The 26,249-nt window shown below is 41.5% G+C and overlaps 2 protein-coding genes across 3 annotated transcripts in view; one reads left to right on the top strand and one right to left on the bottom strand.

Moving 5' to 3' along the window:
- The window catches only part of deptor.S (DEP domain containing MTOR interacting protein S homeolog), a 76,517-nt gene extending 69,351 nt beyond the window's left edge, over window positions 1–7,166 (bottom strand). The window contains exons 1-2 of the mRNA XM_018223922.2: window positions 6,487–7,166; window positions 3,885–3,975 (exon numbers count right to left, since the gene is read on the bottom strand). Coding sequence (XP_018079411.1) covers window positions 3,885–3,970 — 86 coding nt within the window. The 5' untranslated portion in view covers window positions 3,971–3,975; window positions 6,487–7,166. The remainder of the gene's footprint in view (window positions 1–3,884; window positions 3,976–6,486) is intronic.
- Window positions 7,167–11,271: 4,105 nt separating this feature from the next.
- mtbp.S (MDM2 binding protein S homeolog) overlaps window positions 11,272–26,249 on the top strand; it is a 29,530-nt gene continuing 14,552 nt past the window's right edge. Inside the window, exons 1-9 of one of the 2 annotated variants that reach the window (XM_018268685.2) lie at window positions 11,272–11,509; window positions 13,741–13,812; window positions 15,513–15,586; window positions 16,017–16,168; window positions 16,631–16,689; window positions 17,343–17,481; window positions 20,815–20,929; window positions 23,398–23,508; window positions 24,281–24,375. In XM_018268685.2, the coding sequence (XP_018124174.1) occupies window positions 11,443–11,509; window positions 13,741–13,812; window positions 15,513–15,586; window positions 16,017–16,168; window positions 16,631–16,689; window positions 17,343–17,481; window positions 20,815–20,929; window positions 23,398–23,508; window positions 24,281–24,375 (884 nt within the window). In that variant the 5' untranslated portion in view covers window positions 11,272–11,442. 2 annotated transcript variants of the gene reach the window in all.

The following is a 26,249-nucleotide window of genomic DNA, read 5'->3' as shown; positions in this document are numbered from 1 at the left end:
AGGAGGATAATCTTAGGGCCCAAATTTGAGGGTCACCCTGTAAGAGGGCCATTACTACTGGGGAGGAAATGTGAGGTTTGTAAAGGAGTGAGGGAAAAAACTCAGGTATAGTTTGCATGCCTCCTGAGACACAAAAAATGTGGTTCTATCCCCACAAAATTTTTCAGGGAAAGAAATTTTGGGTTCATGGGGTTTATGAATATTACCCATCACGGCATGAGAACCCACTAGAACAGCAACAGGAGGTGAAACTACTGGACTTAGCATCTGTTGCATAGTGTTCAGTCTGCGAGTCAGGTTATAAAAGCCTTGCATCAGATAGTCTTGCTTCCGCTATTGATCCTCCATTCGTTGTAGCAGAGTAGTGAGGAGCACTTCAGTGGTAGAAGGAGAAGTGGCAGCGTGATCTTCGTCTTCCATTCTGGCCCATTATAATGTCACCGTCAGCACCATAAATTCAGAACCAATGCTAAGCACCCTGTTCTCAGCTTCCACCTTTAACAGCCGCCTTTCACCTCAGGAGGAGCCCTCGGCTAATCGGATGCCGCCAGGTCTTATTGAGAGAGGTGCCAAGCGAGGGGTTCTGAGTGAGCAAAGGTGCACGATGGTAAAGCAAAGTCTTTTGGGCAGACGGTCACGGTAAAAGGCGTAGACAGAAAGCATAGTTAGATCAGGCCGGTCGGGGCAGGCAGAGTACAAACTGAGTCAGGCAGGCAAGGGTCAAACCAGGAGATCAATCAGAGAAAAAAAAGGGATACAGATACAGCGGAGTCGGTTATCAGGCAGGGGTCAGGATTCAGAAGTCAGGATCGTCAGTAGCAGGCAGGGGGTCACAACAGAGTATCAGATCGCAGAATACAGAAGTTTAGATAGCACAGAGGCACCAGGAACTCACAATGAGGAAACCTATAACGGGCAATGATAAAATACACTTTGCGCCTTTAAATATGTTTAAATTTCGCGCCCTTGCGTCATTACTGGGAGGAGGTGCGCCGCGTGCACCCTTAGGAATCGGCACATCAGAGGAGGAAGACCGGCGTGGCGGGCGTCCCCGCCGAGAACGCAGCGGGCGTCCCCGCCGGCCCACTAGGGTGAGTAATCCTCACAAGAAGCAATTATGGTCAGATCAGTAGCAATTATGCTTTACTTATGCTTTAATTGGCCCTGAGTACTCCCACATCACTCCCCTTGTGTTTTTGCAGTTCCTGGAAGTTATCCGCTGTTCATTAAACAAACAATGTTTTTTTTTTGAGCTGAAGTGGCTTCTCTTGCCAATAGTATATTTTCTGCTGGCGAAACCACAATTAGCTAAAGCAAACACCCTTTTAACAGTTTGAGCCTGAAAGCTCTATAAATTACCAAAAAGAAAGAAGTGGATCAGGAAGATACCGAAGCCAATGAACATGGCAACCCTGAGCTACGCTGAGCTATTCTGCATATACAGGTCAGTGTCACCAAAGGGGAAACCCATTCCAGTATAACACCATTGGGGGGGAACAGGGAGGGGGGCCAGTGGAGGGGGGGGGTGAATGGAGCCCCCAGTTGCAGGAGGGTTTCATTCTTCTAATGAATCACATGAAAGTAGTGTAGGACTGGACAGACCAGGGATGACTTTGGTGGAACTGCCCAGCTTGAATATATTGCAACATATAGACAAACAATCCCTGCTTGTTTAAAAGGGGAGCGGGATTTTTGGTAGCTCAATGCCCAGAATGTTTTAATGTCCTAAGCATATTGATTATGGGTGAGTGCAATGGACCACTTGTCTTTGTCCAAGTCAAGAATTTCTTGCCTGGCTTACCAGCCCAAGCTTGTGATGGGACACCACAAAAGCAGTCACCCTTTCCATGCCCCCCCCCACACAAAAACTAAGGGGTCGGTCTGCATGGCAGGAATATACGATCTGGGAAGCTCAGTGGAGGTGCCTTGTTGCTCCAATACTGTGAGCAGAGATGACACCATCCTTGTATGGGGGCACATTTATCAAATATTCAGCTCTGGAATCATGAAGGATTAGTTGCTGTTTGATACTTTCCCCATGTTTTAACTAATTAAAACATTTATCAAAGAAGATGCATGCATTAATTCCCACAAATGCATATAACAGCTTTGAGCAGACAAACACCATTCTTCTTTGGCTTTGAGGTGTTAGAACTCAGCAGCATTGCTGAGCTCTAACACTCCCTTTCTTGTTAGTATCCAGTTCAAACTGCAAGCAGAAATTAAATTATTAATGCCATTTGAAATCTGACATGCCTGATATTTTTTTTTTAATGAGTGTTAACCATCGTTACCCTTAAATCTGTTAACACATCTGCAGACTGCAGAGTTTTTCATCAGGAAACCAAACTGAAACCTCTCATGAGCCCATGTCCATCATAGGGGCTCACAAGGGAAGAATGAGAAAGGAAAGAGCCTCGCTGTCATCTCTACTTCTTATCAGTGCATCTAACAAGCACACTTCTATTTCTGCCCACTGAAACTGTTCCATGGCCCATGTGTGTAATAGGAACTTTAGAATGTAAGCACAACACTTTATAAACAGGGGCGATCCAGTAGGAGAGGGGGTGGCAGCATTGGGGCTGCTATCTCAGTTGGCAGCAGCCCCAATGCTGCCACCCCCTCTCCTACTCCACCTTAAAAATCAGCATCGAAGCACATCAAAATGGGCGGAGGGAGCATCGCTAGTGCAATGAGCGCTAGCAGAGCCAAATTTCGGGGTTAAAACATGGAAATTAGGCACTTAAAGAAGAAGGAAAGACATTTGTACTTGGGAGTGCCAAAAGTTAGGCACCCCCAGTATCTACTTACCTGACACCCCGGGACAGTGCTCTTATCAGGAGAAAACTGCACCAGCCTGGGGTTCTTCCAGTGAGAACCACGGAGCAATCAGCTTCCTTCTTCTTCTTCTTTCTTTAAATTTCCTGGGGCAGATGCATGCACAGTAGAACTTCTTCGTTAAAACCGAACGCTCCGTGGTGCTCGCTGGAAGAACCCTGGGCCAGTGCAGGTTTCTGCTGATAGGAGCACCAACCCAGGTTTCAGGTAAGTAAGTGCAATCCCTTGGGGGTGCCAAAAATTAGGCAATACAAATACCTTTCTTTCTCCTTTAAAGTTACAAGAGGCGACTTTTTTGCAGCAAGGAATACATGTAGCAGCCATGTGACATAAAAGTAACTCCTTATTTTTCAGGAGCTCTATTGGTTTTTCCATTTGTAGCGATCAATGAACCATATTTCCTCATACACCTGCATACAGGAGTAATAATTATAAGGTGAGTTACAGGAACCTGAAATACAACCATTGAAACAAAGCAAGGGCTGATAAAACTGTGCACTGTGAGATTTAACTTCTCATACGTTCAACCAATCTATAAAGTCTCTTCCATTTGCTGCACTCAGTAGGCCAGTTTTGTTTAACATTGTGTTTAACGTTGTGTAAGGATAACCTGTTTATAGAAGGCAGGAGTATGCTGAAGCATTTGCAGAACAAGTATTGTAAGAAGGAGTTAAAGGAGTGTTATTCGCCCATGCGATAATCCAGCATATGCCCCTTTCTACTATATATAGCATAGTACAGCCAAGACTATACATGGTATGTTGTCATTAAAATTCCAATAAGCCGATCACTCTAAACACCAGGCCTCACAGATACAATATCATTTATGTAAAAAGTATATTGTCTATTGAAAATGTAAGCTCTTTGGGCTAGAAACTGAGCTGCAGGCAGTGTCAGGTTTAAACCTTGTGCATATATTTCCAAGCACACAGCTATTACAGGTATGCATCTATATAAATGGACAGGCATATAATAATGCTGGCTAATAATAATAATCCAATATTGTAGTCACAATCAGTGCAGGATAAATACCCCCCAAAACCGACCTTAGCTGTTCTCCAATTATCAGAACCTCAGCCATTTGCTCCAACTCTGATGCCCTCTTCTGCACAGTGATGCCAAACGTATCCATTACTCCTGTCAGAACAAAGGAGACATTAGCGGAGCTTTCAGCAACGCTCTAATTAGAACAAAATAGACTGTCGATGGCACACTGACTGGGCAAGCTGCTGTCATAAGCAACTCTGTAGCCATATGCACAATAGTAAATCAGTGCCCTTTAAAATCGGGTATGTTCCAGCATCAATCATGTCAGGAGTCACGGTTATTTACAGGGATGAAAAAAAGAATATTACGGAATGGATTTGAGATGATTGATGAAATGACCAACTTTGATTAATGCAGGCAAGTGCAAGAATCACACACCCATTTACCGACAATCCTGTGCTTTGTTTGAATGATGTTCCCCAAAGGCTAAGAGGACTAATCTTAATACTGTGCCCATTCATAAGCAGGCAGTTGATATGTTTAGAGAGCTGGCAGCTGCCACAGAACCTTTTGTGAGATGGAGCTGTTACCCACATCTCTGCCGCGTGGAGTTACGCCCTTTCAATGGGGCTCACCTATGAGTTTGCTTGACAACTTTGCATCCCCAAGGTATCCTGCAGCAGCTGTGTTTCTTTTCCCCATCAGCCTCAGTACAGGAGGATGGGGGTTAAATAGGACATCCATAAATAGACAATGGGAGCTTTAGGTACCCTGATGGCTAGATGCCTAGATTTAAAAAAAACGTAACCCTTTGGGGGTTAATACCTGGGGAGAGTAGTAGCTGCTACTTGTAGGTAATGCATTTGTATATGTGTTCTGCTCATATAGCTAACAATGGCACTTAAGGTGGCCATAGATGTAGAGATCCGCTCATTTGGCGTTCTCTCCCCAATATGCCCACATTGAAGTGGGCGATATCTGGCTGATCAGATCGTGGGCCCTAGGGCCTAACGATCGGATCAGAACGTAGGCCTTCGCCAAACGAGCGGATCTCTCCCCAATATGCCCATGTTGAAATGGGCGATATCGGGATGATCCGATCGTGGGCCCTAGGGCCCAACAATCTGATCAGAACGTAGGCCAAGCGGGCGGTTGGATCGTGGGACCGCATCAATGAAAAGATGCGGGCGCGATCCAACAGGATTTTCTAAACTGCCCGATCGACATCTGCCCGACTTTCAGACAGATATCGATCGGGAAAGCCCGCCAGGGGGGCTCTACACATGGGCCGATAAACTGCCGACTTGGTCTATCGGCAGCTTTTATCGGCCTGTGTATGGAGGCCTTAAGTCCTTGATATCTCATAGCAGCTACTTATTTGTCTGCATGACACCGGGGAATTAAAGGGCTGCTGTCTGTCTGTCTGTCCAAGCATAGCACGTTTACTGATAGCACGGACATGCTGGAATAGGGAAGTTTTGACACAGCAGCAGCATTGGAACCACTACCTATTTTCCAGGTGGCCAAATACAATTAGGGACACTGTTAGATAAAAGAAAATAGTTATTTAAATATTTTTGGGTTTCATCCACCCTGCTGTAAGTTTAGCAGCAGCTTTAAAAGCAACTCATCATGCATCACCTTCAGGGTAGTAAACCCAATCTGCTGCTTTGAGCCATCCAAGGGGTGCCAGCTCCAGTTAAGGAACATCTACATTATCAATGCAACAAGGTCAGGGCCCCTAACTTCAAGAATTTAATCTATATACAATATCTATAATATAGCCTATATAAATCAGTGATGTTCAACCAGTGGCCATTTAGTTGTCCTGCTGACAACCAAAGTTTTGTGTTCAGGGTCCCCAAGTGCTTGTGGGTAAATCAAAGTGCAAAGGAAACCAACAGAAGGTCACTTGGGAAACTATCACAACAATTAAAATTCAATACAAGCTTCCTCAACTTTTACTTTTTCAGTTGAAAATTCGGCATTGTTTCTGAAATAATCAAGTTTATATTCACTATCCCTCTTTCAGCATCAGCTTCTCTTCATTCTTCAGTCTTCATGCAGCAGTTGGGTGTCAGATAAATGATCCAATATATCTTATAGGGAGGGCTCCCTTTCCTAGCAGATGTATTAGAGCTCACTCAAATAACGGATTCCAGTACAAACAAAATCTAACAAAATAACTGCCTTTTGCACAAATCCTGCATGTAGAGAGACATGATGCCTGGTGATTTTAATAGAGTGAGCTCTTCTAGGCAAAAGGAGCCCCCCTATAAGATATATTGGATCATTCATCTGACACCCAACTCCTGAATGAAGACAGAATGAGGAGAAACAGATGCTGAGAGGGGAATAGTGAAGATAAACTTGATTATTTCAGAGATGGTACAGAATATTTAATTGATTGTATTTAGAAAGTTTCTTATTTCAGTATGTCGAAGCTAATATTAAATTTTCATTTTCACAATAGTTCCTCTTTAAGGTCCCTTTTGACCAACAGTAAATACTAAATATTAGACATGGGTGTCTGAGACCACACTGTTGTACCCCTTTCTAATATTATGGAAGGACCATCAACAGTTACAAATAATTCTGAAGAAAATCTCTGTAGCCCCTCCAGCCTAGAACAATATGCTGTAATAGAGCAATAATACTGACCTGCAGGAACACTTTTACTTTTCCAGCACAATAATGTCCACTAAGAACACGGCAACAATTTTAGAACATCCAAGGGTTAAATAAAAAGTCCTGCAGGGGCTACTGTGCCAGTCCAGTGCCAGGAGACTCGGGCAGTTCCTTTAATGCCCAGTGCAGGACAGTTGAACTTTGAAAGTCATATAAACATGACACGTGCCAAAGTTTCCAGAGTGCAGGAAAAACATACAAAAAAAATCAATTGATTTTCTACTCCTCTTGTCATTTCACCAGTGTGAACTGAGTGTTCCTCCAGTCGGGGTGTCTGTGCCAAAAGCAACTGGCGACTCTCCAGAGCATTAACAGCAGGGCAATTCCTTTGGTGCAGGACAGTAGGTTACAGTGCACATGAATGTTGCTCAGTGCTCAAGCTGAAGTCTTGTACTGGGGACTCTGCAGGGAGAACTGCTGGGTGCATGTTGTGCCGGGCAATGTGTCTTTGGGTTCAGCATGTCCAGCAAGCTTGTCTTCTCTACACAAACACAAATGATGCAATGTTCAGTTTATTAGAAGGCAAGCAAGCATGTCAGAGCTGCACAGACACATGCAAGCCGACTAGTCCACAGCTCAGAGTCAGAGTCAGACTGTGACAGAACAGAGGACTCCCTCCTCCTCCTCCTTCTTCTGAGCAATGTTGGCTCTGGAGCCTGCTCAACAGGAGGGGAGGGGGAGAGACTTTCTACGGTGTCTGGGAAGGTACAGTATAAGCAAACCACATGTACTTTTGTTGCCGGTAGTCTTGGTGTAAATAAAAGACAGTCCAAGTCATTCTAATGAAAGAATAGGTGGGGGATAGAAAACTCTCTTAGTGGAATCTTTGTGGAATCAGAGTTCAGCACTGCTCTTTATAGATCTCAGAACTGCTAAGGAAAATTAATGTAGACTGGTTGATGTAGTGGGCATGGGGCACCACAACCCTCAGGGTTACACAACCTTGTTGTCCCTAATTAGAAAAATACCACTCATTATTCATAGTCATGATGTGCAATTAACATAACATTCACACTCACAAGCCGGAACTCGCTGTTTCTGAATCCTTCTCCATAAAAAGTCTTTTTCTCCAATCATTTGAGGATGAGGCACCCTAAGCTATAGCTCCCTGAGAAGTTCTCCAGTGACCACAAGACTTTTCAGACTGTTATGAATAATTGCAAGATGTTATTCTCCCTGTAGAACCTCAGTCTTGGGCTTTCTGTTTAATAAGACGACAGAACCTTTTTATGCACAGGTTCTTTCAAGGTTTTATATGGTAACCCTCATCTGGAATATTTTGTGGTGGCTGTTCTCCGTTTCCTAACCCAAGACTACAGACTAGTCACACATTACACGGTGGAATTCCGTAAATTCACGGCTGACATCGACTGGAATTAGGTGGCTCTCAAGCATCAGTTTTGCACTGGTCTGTCTACAGGTCTCAAAGATTAACTGGCTCATGTTCAGTAGATCCTAATTCTCTGGAGGATCTAAAGTCTTCAATCCCCCACTTGAAGGTGCTTTGCGAGAGGTTTTTGGTCGTACCCACTTGAATACCCAACCACATGAAAACAAAGTTAATGCTATAGTGTTTACCTTTATTCAGAGATGTTCAGCGCTCCATGTTTTGGACCACAGGGATCCTTCCCCTTGTGCAGATTCTGGACAAGGAACCTTCTGGTTTGAGACATTTAGTTATATGCATCTCTACATACATGTAAGCACTATATTGCATTGAATTGTTGTTTATATCGGAAGTGGCGACTCCAAAGCATTTTTCTGATGAGCACCACATTATTTAACTGTAGTTTTTAAAGGAGAACTAAACCCTATAAAGTTATAGCAGCAACTAGGACTTCAGGACTTCAAACTTGTCACAGGGGGTCACCATCTTGGAAAGTGTCTGTGACACTCACATGCTCAGTGGGCTCTGAGCAGCTAAGTTTAGGGGTTGTCACAAATTATCAGGCAGAAAATGAGGTTTGTCTGTAATATAAGCTGATGCTACAGGGCTATTATTAAATTCTGATGCTAATTGCACTGGTTTCTGTGCTGCCATGTAGTAATTATCTGTATTAATTACTAATCAGCCTTATATTGTGACATTTCTATTCTATGTGTACTGTATATTGTGAGTGGGTCCCTAAGCTCAGTAAGTGACAGCAGCACAGAGCATGTGCAGTGAATCAGCAGAAAAGAAGATGGGCAGCTACTGGGGCATCTTTGGAGACACAGATCTTTACTGCTAAAGGGCTGTGGTTGCCTTGGGCTGGTACAGAAGCCCAAAACATAATGTACAACATTTCTAGTTACTTCTTTAGTTAGGCTTTAATTCTCCTTTGAGGATATATTTGACTGGTATTGTAATGCACAGCCACACCCCAGGGGTTACAGTCACAAGTGCATTTGCGCTACTGTGGACACAATTATTGCACTTACAGGCACCATATAGGGACAGATACTTGGCACTAATGGTGGTCCAGGGGGGTAGCAAGAGGTTCTTAACTGATATGTATATTGATCTCCAAGGTGGTAAAGTAACCACCATAACAAAGTTAATTTCAGTTACACATATATTTCTGGGGTTTTAGACACTTTTTAAAATTCCTCGCCTGCCCACCAAACAATCCCAAAGTTACATGTGGTGATAAAGCAACCAGAAAGTTAGGTCCCAAATATGTTAAAAAAATGCAAATAAATTGTAAACGTTCTATTCAGAGCAAATCAGGAAATTAACTTTAAATTGTCCACGTGATTCACGTCCTGTGTAATCCCTCTGTAGTGTCATGACTAAAAAGTCTTTATGTTTGAAAATCACTGCCTAAAAATCACGTGTATCACAGTCACCTAAGATTGTAAATTCGAGGTGATAATGACAATTGCAGGAAACAACAACAAGCCGGTGGCCCGAATTGTTTTGACTTCAAAATAAGCAAAAGTTGTTTTTTTTTTTCTTTTGCAGACGGCACACAGTGTACAGGTCATGTGTAAAAATAACACAATTGTGCTTTTATTCCAGAGAGCAGGTAGGGACGTTTGTGACAGTCTTTAACCTTTACTGAGGTGTTTGACCTGAGGGTTGGAAAACTTGTTTTGCTTACTGTGGGGTGTTTGCCTTATTAAAGGGGTGGTAACTTTAAGTATATTACAGAATGGCTAATTCTAAGCAACTTTTCTATTGGCCTTCATTTTTTATTTGTTATACTTTTTCATTGGCCTTCTTCTGATTCTTTCCAGCTTTCAAATGGGGGTCACTGACCCCATCTAAAAAACAAATGCTCTGTAAGGCTACACATTTATTACTGCTGCTATTTATTTTTCCTGTTTCTGTTCAGGTTAGGGTTGCCACCTTTGTCGGCGACTAAACCCAAACAAACTGGCTGGATCTCTGTCCAGTTTACGTTCCTTTCTTTTCTTGAAGTTTTGAACTGGACAGAAAGTTTTGAACGGACATCCATGTTAAAAACTAGTAGCAACCCACATTCTACCTAAATTCTGCCTGATGAGTAAGGCCAATCCTTTAATTACAGGTACGGGATCTGTTATACAGAAATCAGTTATCCAGAAAGCTCTGAAAAAGAGCAATGCTAATTTAGAAAAAACTTTATAAAAATTTTTCAACTTTCTGTAATAATAATGAATTAACTGTACTTGATATATGAACTAAGCCATGATGAGGTGAGTATCTTAGTATTTAAATATTTGTATTTATTGGTAAGATTAGTGTTCGGGACGAAGGCCAAAAACCAAACAGGTCTAAGGGAGGAACTCCACGGTGCGGCTCGAGCCAACAAGTCGCCATGCGAGGAAACGCGTGAGACGTGTCGGATGTTCTGAAGATACAGGAAGTGAAGGAGAAATCGCAAGTAAGAACTGGATTTATCAGACTGACGGATGAAAACGCTGCACGCTGAGAAGCGTCGGCTCGAGCTGCACCGTGGAGTTCCTCCCTAAAAAAACGGACAGTTCCGGTCAAAACTGAACAGGTGGCAACACTAATTCAGCATACCTCCCAATATTTTGGAAGTAAAAAGAGGGACAAAAATTTTTTTCGCACGTAGTGCAGCGAATTTTTTTGACCATGCCCCTTTCTGTGGCCACACCCCCTAATTACCATGTTAATTTTACAAAATTTGGCAGGTTATGAAAGTTTGAAAATATTTCTCCTTATCTAAACTGTGTTTTTGTGTCTCAAAATTGTTGCAAAGTATCTTATTTGCACCTGTTAGCTGTTCTGTGTTCTCTGCTAAAAGCCAATTAAGTTAGAAACTTTGTTTCTTTTTCTGGCTGTTCAATGCAGAGAAAATAGGGACTTTTCAGTACAAATGAGGGACTGCAGGTTGAGCTCTCAAAAGAGGGACTGCCCTCCGAAAAAGGGACAGTTGGGAGGTATGATTCAGGTCCTCTCCTCCAGAAGCTTATTCAAATCAATGCATGGTTGCTAGGGTAATTTAGACCCTAGCAACCAGATGGCTGAAATTGCAAACAGGAGAGCTGCTGAATAAAAAGCTAAATAACTCAAAAACCACAAATAATAAAAAAACAATTGCAAATTGTCTCACAATATCCCTCTCTACACCATACTAAAAGTTAATTTAAAGGTGAACACCCCTTAAAGTGCAGTCAGCCCCACAACGAACTGTATTGCAGAAATCCTGCACATAAAGCAGGCCGGCATAGAAGCCAATCCTCAGCCAGTGCACAGAGGTTGTGACACAATCATACCAGATCATATAATGGGGAAACGGAACCTTGCGGGGAACGTCATCTCTGTTACACACTCGGGAATCATTTATACTCAGGCTTTGTTTCCGGCCGGAGAGTGTCCCACACAGAGCGGAAGTGCGTCGCTAGCGCGGGGATTTTTGGATTGATTGTTTATGTGAGCAGCCCGGCCGGGATTTCAGTGACAGCTCGGGGAGGAGTATTCTCCGCTTCCCCTGGTGTATGGAGCGCTTCGTGTTGTGTATTCACTGGGAGAGGAGGGCGGAACAGCAACAGCCAGTGCCTCAAGGTTCATCTTCTCTAGCGTTTTGTGTGTCTGTGTGTCTGTGTGTCTGTATCTGTATGTGTGTCTGTATGTGTGTGTGTGTGTGTGTGTGTCTGTCTGTGTGTGTGTGTGTGTGTGTATGTATGTGTGTGTGTGTGTGTGTGTGTGTCTGTGTCTGACTGTATCTGTGTGTGTGTGTGTGTGTGTGTGTGTGTGTGTATCTGTGTGTGTGTGTGTGTGTGTGTGTGTATCTGTGTGTGTATCTGTGTGTGTCTGTATCTGTGTATCTGTGTGTGTGTGTCTGTATCTGTATCTGTGTGTCTGTATCTGTGTGTATGTGTGTGTCTGTCTGTATCTGTGTGTCTGTATCTGTGTGTATGTGTGTGTCTGTCTGTATCTGTGTGTGTGTATCTGTGTGTGTGTGTGTGTGTGTGTGTCTGTGTCTGACTGTATCTGTGTGTGTGTGTGTGTATCTGTGTGTGTCTGTATCTGTGTATCTGTGTGTGTGTCTGTATCTGTATCTGTGTGTCTGTATCTGTGTGTATGTGTGTGTCTGTCTGTATCTGTGTGTCTGTATCTGTGTGTATGTGTGTGTCTGTCTGTATCTGTGTGTGTGTATCTGTGTGTGTGTGTGGGGGTAGGGGGTTGGCACTGGGAGTTTTATTCCAACTCGCTCTGGATAATGTAGGTCATTGGTATCTGCTAGCACAGAGGGTGATGGGAGTTATAGTCCAGGCTATTGGCTGCCTTTCCTGAGCAGGGATATATCTTTAAATGATTAACCAATGCTGCTTTTCACCAGCAGTTCTGCAACTCACACTCATTTCTGGCTGCTGTTTTTGGATATTACAGATTTGGGTATAAAGACTAGTTTGTGGGTTGTTCAGACTGGCTCATGCACTGGGCCCCAGACAGTTGCTTAAAGGGCTGGTTCACCTTTAAAGGAGAATTCAGCCCCCAACTAATAAAAACCCATACCTTCCATAGTCCCTCTACCTGCTCCCGCACACACAGGTGTTAACACCCGTAAATGCCCCTTGTCCTGTAATTATCCCTTGTTGCAGAGTCTGCGGAGCTCACAGGCGCCATCTTCATCACTTCAGTAATCTTCGGTAAGTAAGCGGCGTATGCGCCGTTGGAGCAGTCTTCTGCTTCGTGATAACAGCACATGTGACGAAAAGAGAAAGAAGAAGATCCGAAGATTACCAAGTGCCGGAAGATGGCGCCCGTGAGCTCCTCTGCGCTGATCCTGCAACGAAGGGTAATTACAGGCTTAGGGGCATTTACAGGTGGGGGAGTGGGGACTATGGAGGTTAGGGGATTAGTTGGGGGGGGGGGGTTGAAATCTCCTTTAAATGGCACCTGTTGGGCAAAAATGTTATCCCTAACCAAGGTCCTGGCTAATAGAGCCCACATTCTGGTCGGCCGTAACAGAAGTTTTTTGTTGTTTTTTTTTTTGTTTTTTTTAAATGTTGGGACACACGTGTTCATAATGAGTGAATGCAGCAACTTGCTTATTATGCGCATGCACTCTGACTCACATGGACGCTAGTAGAGCGTTTTTTCTTTTTTCTTTAATGATTGCCCCCTGCCAGTGCTAGGCCACTCAAAGCGGGAGGGAGCTCCTGGTGCAAGTGTCTTAAGGGGCAATTTAAAGAAAATAAAAAAAAAAAAACCAAAAAACTACTGCTACCCTCAACTCTACTGTGGGCTCTATTAGCCCCCACCTTTGGTTGGGGATAATATTTTTGTCCAACAGGTGCCCTTTAAGTTTACTTTTAGTATGTTCTAGAATGGTCTTCACTTTTAATTATGATTTCTAAATAATTTGCCTTCTTCTTCTGACTCTTTCCAGCTTTCAAATGGGGGTCACTGGCCCCATCTACAAACAAATGGTCTGTAAGGCTACAAATGTATTTATTGCTACTTTTTGTTACTCCTATTTCTATTCAGGTCCTCTCCTAAGTCACTTATTCAAATCCGTGTGGTTACCAGGGAAATTGGGACCCTAGCAACCAGATTGCTGAAATGACAAGCTAGAGAGCTGCTGAATATAAAGTTAAATTATTATTATTAAGATGAAGTGCATGTATAAAAATCTCTGAGTGCTCTTCCTCAAGTTCTACTGAATGTTCAGTGAGAGGCAACCGATTTTTTTTTCTATGAGGCAATGAAATAGTTGTGACTAGCTTTTCTACAGCCAACAATAGAACTTTCCAGAAGCTGCTATTCACTATTTTTTTTTATATATACAGGTTTGGTTTATGCTCAGGATATATACACCCAACTAAAGGAATACTCCACCAACTGTACAAGCACTTTTCCAGGTAAACCACTCATTTGTTTATTTTATCCAATAGGAATATAACTATATATCTCCAATGCATGTTTCAACTGACACTTATCTCTCAGTGGCGTCTAGTGTCTTTTATTGCTTAAAGGGATACTGTCATGGAAAAAAATGCATCAGTTAATAGTGGTAGTCCAGCAGACTTCTGCACTGAAATCTGTTTTTTCAAAATAGAAAACTGATTTTCTTTGTATTTCATTTTGAAACCTGATATGGGGATATATATTGTCAGTTTCCCAGCTGCCCCCAGTCATGTGACTTGTGCTCTGAAAAACTTCAGTCACTCTTTACTGCTGTACTTCCCACCCCAGCATATTTTTGTTCCTGTTTATCATAATCACTGAGTTTCATTAAAGGCAGCTGTTAGCATATGCAAATTAGAATTCGTTGCAGAAGAATTCTGCCGAATCCTGCTGAAAAATGCTGAATCCTGCTAGTTATAACTGATACAATAGTTGCTAATATTCCACAGATACTGCTGAGAAATGTATCAACTAATTGTATCAACTAAATGTAGCAAATTGTAACAATTCAGATGCTCCTGGATCACTGAGCTGCCAGACTGAGACACGAAAATTAAACTTAAATTTTGGGAGAACTGTAAAAGGACTGAACTGGAAAGCAACTCAAAAAAACTATTTGTTTATTGTGAAAACAACTGATCTGAAAAAAGTGTTTAGAAGGTGAACATCTCTTTGTGGCAGATTTCCTAAAGGGCGAAGTTCGTTTGAGCTTTCAAGCACTTCACCGATTCCCTAACAGGCGCCAGTGTAGCTTCGCTAGCGAAAGAGACAAACTCTAACGCTCATTCGCACTCTATGGCCAGGTGAATTTTTGCTCTGGCAAATGGACGTTACTCCGCAAATTTTCTAAAGGGCGAAGTGACTAACGTTGGCGATGATTCAACAGCGTTACCGCTTTCAGGCACCTCGCCGATTCCCTAACAGGCTCCAGTGTAACTTCGCTAGCGAAAGAGACAGACTCTAGTGCTCATTTGCACTCTATGGCCAGGCAAATTTTTGCTCTGGCGAATGGACGTTACTCTGTTTCGCCAGACTTGCCTTCGCCAGCTCAGACCAGGCGGAATGTATTGGACTTTCTCAATCTTCTGTTACTTACATCATATTTTTTAGTGGAAAAAGTTTCTAAGTCCCAAAAAGCACTGGCATCTTTTCCTTTTTTCAGAGTGATAGGCTGCAAAAGTCCTTAAATTTTTTTTTTGGGTAACCAGGTTCCCCCCTACATTTTCTAACATATGGAACATAAACTATACAGTGTAGGGCATACACATGTGTAGGGCAATAACAACTCTATTTTCTTTATTAAGGTTCCCTGGGCTTGTGTAGTGTAATGTATTTGCTGCAACATATACATCCATTCAACTTTATAATTTCCCGCCATATGCAAATTAGCCTGAGCGAAGACCTCTAACGAAGTTGCACTAGGAAGAATTGAACACTCGCGCATCATCACTTTAATTGCCGAAGTAACGCTAGAGAAAATTTGGTGCCCTGGACGCAACTTTGCATTTTAGAAAATGAGCTTTGTCTGAGCTAATTTTCGCCTGGCGAAGTGTTGTGGTGGCTGCGAAGCCGTCGCTGGCGACTTTTCACCGCTTTGTAAAATTACCCCTATAAGTGTAATTCTATTTATGTAATTCATTCTTTTGTCTTTCAGCCTGCTCACTGACTGGTAACCCAGGAATACGGAAGTGGTTCTTTGCTCTACAGTCACTTTATGGCTTTTCTCAGGTAACCGGCTGGAACATCTTTCTTATGTCTAATATCTTTATGCCACATAGAAGTCAAAATATTCTTCTGCTGCTTTTTTTTAACCTCATTCACCACCAAGCAAGGCATGCAGGCCTTGAAGATTAAAATAAAAATAACCCATTCCTCAATATTATCATTACCATAGGGTGCTTGATTGGTAATCATGGGTAAAAAGAGACCAATGATATAACTCCTAGGTACCCCAAGTCATCCTATGTGTCTAATTGGTACTCACAACATCAGCAGTGCTATAGTAGTACTTGTATAGTCTCTTCTGCTGACTACAGACACAACTGCTTTATTTGGGATAATTTGTGTGTGCTGGCATTTTGTCTTACAGTGCTGCAACTTGCCTGATGCCTTATCATTATTATTATTATTATTATTATTTTTATTTTTTTTGTCTCAGTTCTGCAGTTCAGATTGGGAAGACCTATGCCCAGCAGTTACCACAGATGATTCTGAAGAGCCTGTTCAGACTGCACTTGATGAATGCTTAGACGCACTTCAGTTCCCTGATGGGGAAGATGACAACAGCAGAGACTCAATATCTCAAACCAAGTATGGCCAGAGTTGTTTGGGAGCTGCTATCTGGTTACCTTCCCATTGTTCTGTTATTAGGCTGCTGGGGGGGGGGGTGATATCAGTACAGCAGTAAAGAGTGATTGAAGTTTATCAGAGCACAAGTCACATGACTGGGGGCAGCTGGGAAATTGACAATATGTCTAGCCCCATGTCAGATTTCAAAATTGAATATAACAAAATCTGTTTGCTCTTTTGAGAATTGGATTTCAGTGCAGAATTCTGCTGGAGCAGCACTATTAACTGATGTGTTTTGAAAGAAACATGTTTTCCCATGACAGTATCCCTTTTAACTGGTGTTTTGATTCTGAAAAACCTTTTTGATACATTGCAACGGTTTATGCCACTTTAGAGCAGGAAATTGACATCTGGCATAAAACCCTGAGATTAGGCTAAAATGCACTGAATAGATTTTAATCCAGTTTTCCCTGCACATTTCAGTTTATTTGAAGAAGCTGCAGAATTACTTCACCAATTGTCAGACAAACTTCCTGCCCCAGGTAATTTTATTCTATATTTGTTTATTAAACATTTAGGGGCAGATTTATCAACGGTCAAATTGAAAATTTGAATAAATTTATCAGTGGGACCTGGATTTTACTATTGAGTGCTGTTCTTAGATCTACCAAGCTGCTGTTATCTTGTGTTAGGGAGCTGATATCTGGTTACCTTCCCATTGTTCTGTTGTTAGGCTGCTGGGGGGGAAAGGGAGGGGGTGATATCACTCCAACTTGCAGTACAGCAGTAAAGAGTGACTGAAGTTTATCAGGGCACAAGTCACATGACTGGGGACAGCTGGGAAACTGACAATATGTCTAGCCCCATTTCAAAATTAAATATAAAAATATCTATCTTTCAGTGTAGAATTCTGCTGCAGCAGTACTATTAACTGAAAAAAGCATTGTTTGCCATGACCATATCCCTTTAAATACATATAGTTTCAAGGAAATTCATTAGCACTGAACATTCTCTGGATTATGCAAGATGCATAAACACTACCCACAACGTGTGACCCAAATTGTGACACACACTCAACTTAGTAATGTATAGGCTTACATTATTTATTGGCATGCAGACAGGTTCAATGCAGTGTTTCGGCTCTAGAAATATTTTGTTCTTGCACTTCTGGCCTGTCACTCACATTGTTTTATAGGTAGAGCTTTGGTGGATGTGCTGCTCTTCCCTTCAGAAGCTCCAAAGTTAAAAGACTGTTTGTCTGCAATCGGGGCCATAAAGCACCTGAAGGAATGGCATACGGCCAAGATAACCATTGTTTCAAAGGATTGCAAAGGGTAATTTATTTATTTTTAAAGCAATTTTATTTTATACATTGTAAAAGTTTATATAAAGGTCTTTTGGCCACCTTTATCTTTCATATTTCTGTAGGTAAAATTAGGAGGATTATAGCCAAGACGTTCACCTTTGAGTTAACTTTTAATATGATGTAGAGCAGTGCTGTCCAAGTTTTGTGGTACCGAGGGCCAAAATTTTACTGGCCTATGTGGAGGAGGGCCGATAATGGAAGTCAGTGTTGGCCACTCCCCCCTGTAAACCACACCCACATTACCACAAGAACTTTTAAGATCATATCCACATTAACAGCGGTAGCACAGAAAAAAACCAAATGGTTGGTGCTCACTGCAGGGAAATCCCTCATCACTCATATGTGAAAAATTGAAGTCATGTTAAAAACATACCCTTAAATCGATATGCCTCATCCTCCCCTGTGTATAATACAACAACCCCCCAACACATGATTAGGGGCCCTTAACAAGAATTTCCAAATGCTAATAACCCCAAGAACAAACCCCTAACAGGCTTATATTCCACAGGTAGCGTAGGGCAAGCAGAGAATGGCACTCAAGTAGCACTGAATAAGCAGAGAATGGCACACACAAGTAGCACTGGGCAAGCAGAGAATGGCACACCCCCAGTGCCCCCCCGCCCAGTCCTGCATTACCATTTCCCACCTTACCAGTCATATAGTCCCCTGTACCTGTGCCAGCACCTATCATAGTGCCTCCATTTGTACCTATGCCAATGGCAGTCAATCCCTCAGATTGCCCCCAGGCCCCAATCTGTACCTGTGCCAGCATAAGACAAAACATCCATCATATTTTTACCCCCAATCTGTACCTATGCCAGCAGCAACTAAAAGAATCCATCATATTGCCCCAATTTGTATCTGTTCCAGCAGTAGCCAAAAATCCATCATATTGCCCTCAAACATCTGTGTACCTGTGCCAGCAGCCACCATATTGCCCCATGTACCTGAGCCAGCAGCAGCCAATCCCTTATATTGCCCCCAATCTGTACCTGTGCCAGCATCAGCCAAAAAATACACACTATTGCCTCCATATATGTACTTGTGCCAGCAGCAGCCAAATATCCATCATATCATCTGTTTACATGTGCAAGTAGCAGCCAAGATATTGCCCACAAATATGTACCTGTGCCAGCAGCTGCTAAAAGGGAGCTGGCGAGTGATTCTGTCTGGAACAGGGGGTTTATAAAGTTGAAAAACTATTAAAGGCCAAGCAAATCAGGGTTTAAAAAAGAAAGAAAGGAAATTCCCCTGAAAAGTATGCCCCCCCCCCCATGATTGCGCTCTAGACGGGCATCTACTCTGGCTGCCTCTAGTTCCAGCCCTGCAGTGAGGGAAGGCAGAACAGAGCAGGAGACAAGGAAAGCTCTCAGTCTAATATGTACTACATACAGTGACACAGTGCTGGTGCCCCATTAGCATTTTGTATAAAGTGTGAACAGGTGAAAAATGTGGCAGTTTCAGTCTGGGTCTCAGATAGAACAGTACAGGCTTTTAGGATATAAACAATAGAGATGTCACAAGTGTGAACAATACAGGGGGATCACAGGTGTGAACAAAACCGGATTAGTCTGAATTTGAGGTTTAAACAATGCAGGGTGCAGTTTATCTCTACAGTGATATCTTTTAAATCTTACATATGGTAAATAGACACAGCATTTGGGGGGCCAAAGAAGGGGGGTTGTGGGCCGCATGCGGGCCGCCAGTTGGACAGCCTGATGTAGAGAGTGATATTCTGAGACAATTTGCAATTGGTTTTCATTTATTATTATTTGTTGTTTTTCAGTTATTTAGCTTTTTATTCAGCAGCTCTCCAGTTTGCAAATTCAGCAATTTTGTTGGTGGGGTCCAAATCACACTAGCAACCATGTATTGATTTAAAAAAGAAACTGGAATATAAATAGGAGAGGCCTGAATAGAAAGACGAGTAATAAAAAGTAGCAATAACTATAATTTGTAGCCATACAGAGTGTTTTTGTTTTTTAGATGGAGTCATTGACCCCCATTTGAAACCTGGAAAGAGTCAGAAGAAAAAGGCATATAATTATAAACTATAAAAAATAAATAATGAAGACCAATTGAAAAGTGCCTAGAATTGACCATGTTATAACATACTAACAGTTAGCTTAAAGGGGTTGTTCACCTTTGAGATGATGTAGAGATAGAAAATTGGTTTTAATTTTTAATAATTGTAGGTTTTTGAGTTATTTAGCTTTTCATTCAGCAGCTCTTCAATTTGCATTTTAAAGGAGAATTCAACCTGTAATAAAACAAAAAACCCTCCCCCTACCCTGGGTAGACCCCCCCCCAGCAAAAGCCCCTCATTTTTTACTCACCCCTCCATGCAGATTCTAGCCTCAAGTTCATGGGCGCCATCTTCTTTCTTCAGTCTTTTTCGGAAGTTTTGTGTCACGAAAATCTCCGAAAAATTTTCGTAAATTTTTGTGACATTCAGCGCATGCGCAGTTGTTTGAGACCGGAAATTTACTCCCAACTGCGCATGCACCGTAAATGCCGTAAAGACACAAAGATTACCGGATAAAGAAGAAGATGACTGCCATGAACTCTGAGGCCAGACTCTGCACGGAGGGGTGAGTAAAAAATTAGGGGCATTTGCCTGGGGGGGTGGGGCAGGTAGGCTGGGAGGGGGGTCTACCCAGGGTAGGTGGAGGTTTTTTTTTTATTACAGATTGAATTCTGCTTTAAGCAATCTGGTAACTAGGGTTCAAATTCCCCTAGCAACCATGCATTGATTTGAATAAGAGACTGGAATATGAATAGGAGAGGCCTGAATAAAAGGATCAGTAATAAAAAGTAACAATAACAATACATGTGTAGCCTTACAGAAAATTTGCTTTTTAGAAGGGAGTTAGCGACACCCATTTGAAAGCTGTAAAGAGTCAGAAGAAAAAGGCAAATAACTATAAAACTATAAAAAAATAAATGATGAAAACCATTTGAAAAGTAGCTTAGAATTGGCCATTCTATAACATAATAAAAGTTACCTTAAAGGTGAGACACCGCTTTAAATATTTACAGTAACTGCCATCTAGTCCTGTAAGTAGGAAATATCAAAATGACTTATTCCTGCCAATTGTGGGAGTAGACAAGCAGAGAATTTAAACATTTTTGAGCGTTACGCACAGCACTTCTCATCACTAACATAAGCAGAGGCAGAGAGGGGACATCTCTTCCGAAAGGGTAGAATCAGTTCAAATTTCCCTGTAAATATTGGTATTCATGGAAGTCCGCGTTCAGGAAATCGTTGGGCCAAATTATTATGTTTTTGTCTTTATTACAGATGGCAGAAGATAGGCAAATTTCTCTCTGCAAATGTTGTGGTGTCAGACTGTCCTAGGCAATTAATTGACCCACAGGAATTATGGAGGGGCACCATAGAGATCAAGGAGAGAAAGGTACAAATTACTTATTTAACATCATCTCTGTTTTTCTTGTAACATCTGTGTATTTCCATAATGAAGCCTTATTTAAAGAAGACAAATTGCAATCGAGAACTAGGCTAGAAATGCTAAACGTGATGTTTGAGGCTCTAGATTCAAACTGTGAGTAAATAGCATACTCATACTTTCCTAAGGGCATCATATTTCAGTACACCATATAAATATTCCTGAATGGCTTTTGCTCATCTCCATATACAATGGACAATATTAAGATATTCATAGAGGGAGAAAAAAAACTGCATTTGCAGAGTACTATAGAATAAACAAGTTGTAGTTACAATGGAGAAATTCCCTCAAATAAATATGTAGTACAGGTATGGGATCCATTATCCGGAAAACCCATTATTCAGAAAGCTCCGAATTACAGAAAGGCTGTGTCCCATAGACTCCATTTTATCCTAATAATTTTTAAAAATGATTTCCTTTTTCCTCTGTACTATGAAAATAGTAATTTGTATTTGATCCAAACTAAGATACAGGTATGGGACCTGTTATCCAGAATGCTCGGGACCTGGGGATTTCCGGATAAAGGATCTTTCTGTAATTTAGATCTTCATACCTTAAAGCTGGCCATAGACACACGAATCGAGGATTCGTACGATTTTCGGATCGTGTGTGGAGTGTGCCGACATCTTTCGTCAGTGGAGATCGGTCGTTTGGTCGATCCCGCCGGAACCCATTGCGCATCGTAATCGGATTGTTCGGCCATATGGACGAACAATCAGATTATCCCCGATATAGCCATGCTCGTTAATAGCATAGCGGGGAAAGATCCACTAGTTTAGCGATGTTGCCAAACGAGCGGATCTTTGCGTCTATGGCCACCTTGTATAATAAATAGACATCTCCCGATATTATATGGGGACCCGGTGTTTAGGCAGCTATTAGAACCAGGCATCCAGGTAGTAGCAAGGAGGGCTCCAACACTAGGTATGAAACTAGCACCTAGCATGTTTAATAAGGAAACTAGATCAAATACTGGCTGGATAGTGTTGGAATGTTCAGATGTGGAGCGAAGAGATGTGTCACATGTGGAGTAGTTCAGGTATCAGAGACTTTCACCTGCAGTGTAACGAAAGAAACATATCAGATTAGGAGCTATATTAATTGTAACACCAAATCAGTAGTGTATTTATTAACCTGCTTGAAATGTCATAAACAGTACGTTGGCTGCACGATCAGAAATCTAAAAAACAGGATACGTGAGCACATTAATGATATTAATTCAGACAAAATGAATACTCCCGTAGCAAGACACTTTAGGGAGTGTAATGGTGGAAATACTAAATGGTTGTCAGTGCAGGGAATAGAAAGAGTGAATTTGGGCCCTAGAGGTGGTGATTTACAAGCTAAAGTTTTAAAAACAGAAATCAAATGGATATTTCAATTACACACCAGACAACCGGAAGGGCTAAATTCAGTCTTTGACATCTGTTGTTATTTTTAAATTCAGAAGTTTACTTGATAAAATAACACTGTGTATGTCTGTGGGAATTACTTATTTATACATTGTTGCACGATCGCTACTTTAATAAGTTGAGACAAAATAGTTACAATGTTTTACACATGGGTCTCCAAATATTAACTGTTATGTCAAATTATATATTTTTAAAGAATGAATTATGGTTAAAGCAAATTGAATGTCACATAAATGAAATTCTGCAATTATTTAAGATATGCAATATAAATTATATGGCTCATATTTATACATCATATCAATCAAGAAGTCAATATATGGAATTACTCTTTTTTCCAGTATTCCTTTTGTTTGTAACTGACGTGATTTTTTTAATGAATTACAATGAAGTTTCTCTTCATTGTTTTAATCAATGCACAGGTGTGCTGGGGGGGGGGATTTAAATTTGGTGTAATGTGACAGGAAGTGAGGTCTCTGAGGAAGTGTTGTATCACGAAACGCGTCAGACCTCAGACGCTATGGCTGTTTGATTGATCCTATGCCTTAATAAAGTATTTACCTTTTAAATTATTTGGAGACGAGCGATTCGTGTTGATGTCCAGGAGTGCGCGGCCTGCAAATTTTCTACTCCACCTTGTATAGCTTTGAAGAACAGTAGAATTGGACAACCACTTATTGAACTAATGTGGCATTTAGGAAGTATAGAGTGAAATATTTGGGGAGTTTAAACAGCTGGGGGGGGGTCCCGGTTTACTGAAAGGATCAAAACAGAAGCCACTGACCACATCATTTTTCATTAGTATTTTAAGGGCAAATCAAACTGGTTGTCCTGTGATTTAATCCTACGTGCTTCTGTTAGTGTGCAGAACAGGGGTAGATCTGACCATAGCTCATACAGAAGTATCTGTGTTTGTGTGCAACATAATCTGATGTATGCAGAACTAGCCATAAGAAATGGACATTTGCTTGGTATAATCTAAAAATAATTTTTTTTGTCTCTTCATAGTTTACCTCTGAAGTTGAATTTCCAGAATTTTGTTTACGATCTGTCTCGGATGACAAGGTTCCTTATTTTGAAAATAACGGTGATGACAAGAACAAGACTGTGTTATCAGAGGTAGGGTCCTTTCACAGGAAGATAAACAAGGGTAAAATGATATTCATGGCTCTAAGAGTTTATTTGTAGGTGTGGAAGCAAACTTTAAATGTAAATAAAATATATTTTCACTTTTTTTGTTACTGCTCCCTGCCTTACTTATAAGACATCAAAAAAAGAACTCGAATTTGACTATTTGCCACCTAAAACTTGCCGAATTGCTGTTTAAATCAATGGGAGAGGTCCAGGGATCATTTTAGAGTTGTTTGCAGCCATCCTGATATTCGTGTTTTTTTTCGGAGAAAAAACTCGAATACAGTTTTTTTTACATTCGATTAGATTTTTCGGATCGATTTAATTCATCCGCGTTTTAAATATTAGATTTTATTAATACATTTCGTCATGTCGAACCCCGAATTCATGGAAGTTTAGGGGATTTTTTAAAAGCTTGCATGAATTTAAAATTCGACTGCCCCACTGGTTTCCAGCCCCACTGCTTGAATGATCTCTGCAAGAGTTTCAAAATAGTGGAACAGTTGTTACTCATGCAGCTATATAGGAGGGTAGGTGTTACAACAGTGTTTTCATATATGTGCATAACAATGTTTCAGGCACAATTGCATTTTCAGTTATAAAAAAGATGCAAAAATGTTTAAAGGGAACATCTTTTATTGAATTTCTTCTATTGATCTAATAAGAATAAGTTCAACCCCATGTCTATCGTGGAAATGTGGCCTGGGATGGTTTTCCTATTGAAAGGCATGCATAACCAAATATCTGTCTGTTTCAATAGGTTTTTCATTACTATGGTGCATCGCTGGAGTATGTACAGATGGTGGCACTTTCAGAAATCCCGTCTTACTTTGTATCGGACTCTGTGTTTGAACTGTATCCTTCTTTTGGCTCATTAGAAGCACAAGTGCATAGAAGCTGCTGTTTTATAAGAAGCTTCTTGCATAAGACAAACGATAAAGTTCGCATGATTTTTACATAGCTGGTAGGTGTTACCCTTCTGTGTTCACTACATCCTATTTACAATAAGATTCATAAATATTTAGAAAGTTATTGTTATTTTAGCATTTTACCAAAAAATATTCTATTTGTATTTATGTAAAGATTGTTGGTTAAATATGCAGACTGGCAGTATTCATTTGAGGGTATTTACAATTACATAGCGTTCCCTTCTTTATATAGTTTCTTCTTTTCAAGGGAACAAAAGTTATTGGACTCTTGGCTGACCAGTTGTTGCATCCCCAGGTATGGGCAGTTCCCTCATTATTTAATGAACGGTTAAATGAGTACTAAATCCACGTTAATCAAAAATCCCCTTCCATCCATTGGCTCCCCCCTTCCATCCATTGGGCCCCCCCTCCCTGCTTTCTCCCTCCTTAGTAACTCAGTGGAAAAAGTGTCATGTAGCTTGGCATATTCATGCAGAGTAGCGCACCAGAGCTCTTCAGTGCCATCTTCTGGTTCCTTGCGTAAGTGAGCGCTGACACAGAGCTTTTTCATGCATGCACAGTTGGGGCCATTCTGGTATTCCTGCCTACTGAGCATGCGCGGAAAGCTCCAAAGATTGCCAAAGGAAAAGAAGAGTATCCGAAGATAAAGATGATGGCACCAAAGAGCTCCCCCTTCGCTACTATACGTGAATATACCAAGATACATGACAGACACTTTTTCCACTGAGTTACTAAGGAGGGAGCAAGCAGGGAGGGGGACCAATGGAGGGATGGGGATTTTTGATTAACAGAGGTTTAGTTCTCCTTTAAACAGGAAATAGGCAAGGCGTTGATTCCAAGTGTGTGATTTACATTTGGAAGCTGTTGCTGTGATCTCTCTATGAGGTCTAAGCTGTCACTGCAAGTAAAGCTGGTCATCATTAGTCTGAGAAAACAAACCCATCAGAGAGATAGCAGAAACATTAGGAATGGGCAAATCAACAATTTTGCTATTATTAAAGGGGTTGTTCACCTTCCAACAATTTTCAGTTCAGTTGTTTTCAGTTCAGTCTATTTGTGATTGTTTGTTTTTCTAGTATTGAAGTGTAAAGTAAAATTTTTCACCTTCTTATGTCTTTCTAAAGCAGCTGACTCTTCGATATTTTCTAAATTGATACATTTAGTTGATCCATTTCTTATCTTTGTCCCTGCTGAGCAGAATCCCTGAGTTAAACTAAAGGCAGCCGTTAGACTTGATATAATAGTTGCTAATGTTGCACATATGCCGCTGAGAAATGTATCAACTAATGTAGCAAATTGTAACAGTTCAGCATCTGCACCTGGATAAAGCTGGCCATAGACGCAAAGATCTGATCGTACGAATCAAGGATTCGTACGATTTTCGGACCGTGTGTAGAGAGTCCCGACTTTTTTCGCCCGACGGAGATCGGTCGTTTGGTCAATCGGACAGGTTAAAAGATTTCTGTTGTCTGCGGGTAATATCTCTGAATGTTTTGCCGATCGTACGATTTTCAGTGGGAGACTGTCTCTAGCTTTGGTCGGACGATTGCTGTCAGGGGCAGAACATCGGCTGATCTGTTCTTTTGTACTTTATTTGATCGGAATGGTTAGTGGCAGGTCGGGAGATGGGGAAGTCTGATCGTACGTTTCGTAAAAATCGGATCTTTGCGTCTGTGGCCAGCTTTACCCAGCTGCCAGACTAAGGGTAGAACTACACAGGCGTTTTAACATCCGATACCTTCCGTTCTGACTAGAGAGCGCAGGCGTCACATCGGATGCGCTGAATCCAAGGTAAGTAAT

This window comes from Xenopus laevis, chromosome 6S (assembly GCF_017654675.1).
Source record: "Xenopus laevis strain J_2021 chromosome 6S, Xenopus_laevis_v10.1, whole genome shotgun sequence".
In the NCBI taxonomy this organism is placed as follows: Eukaryota; Metazoa; Chordata; class Amphibia; order Anura; family Pipidae; genus Xenopus; species Xenopus laevis.
Note: the sequence above shows the minus strand (reverse complement) of the source record. Positions and strands in the feature narration are given on the sequence as shown.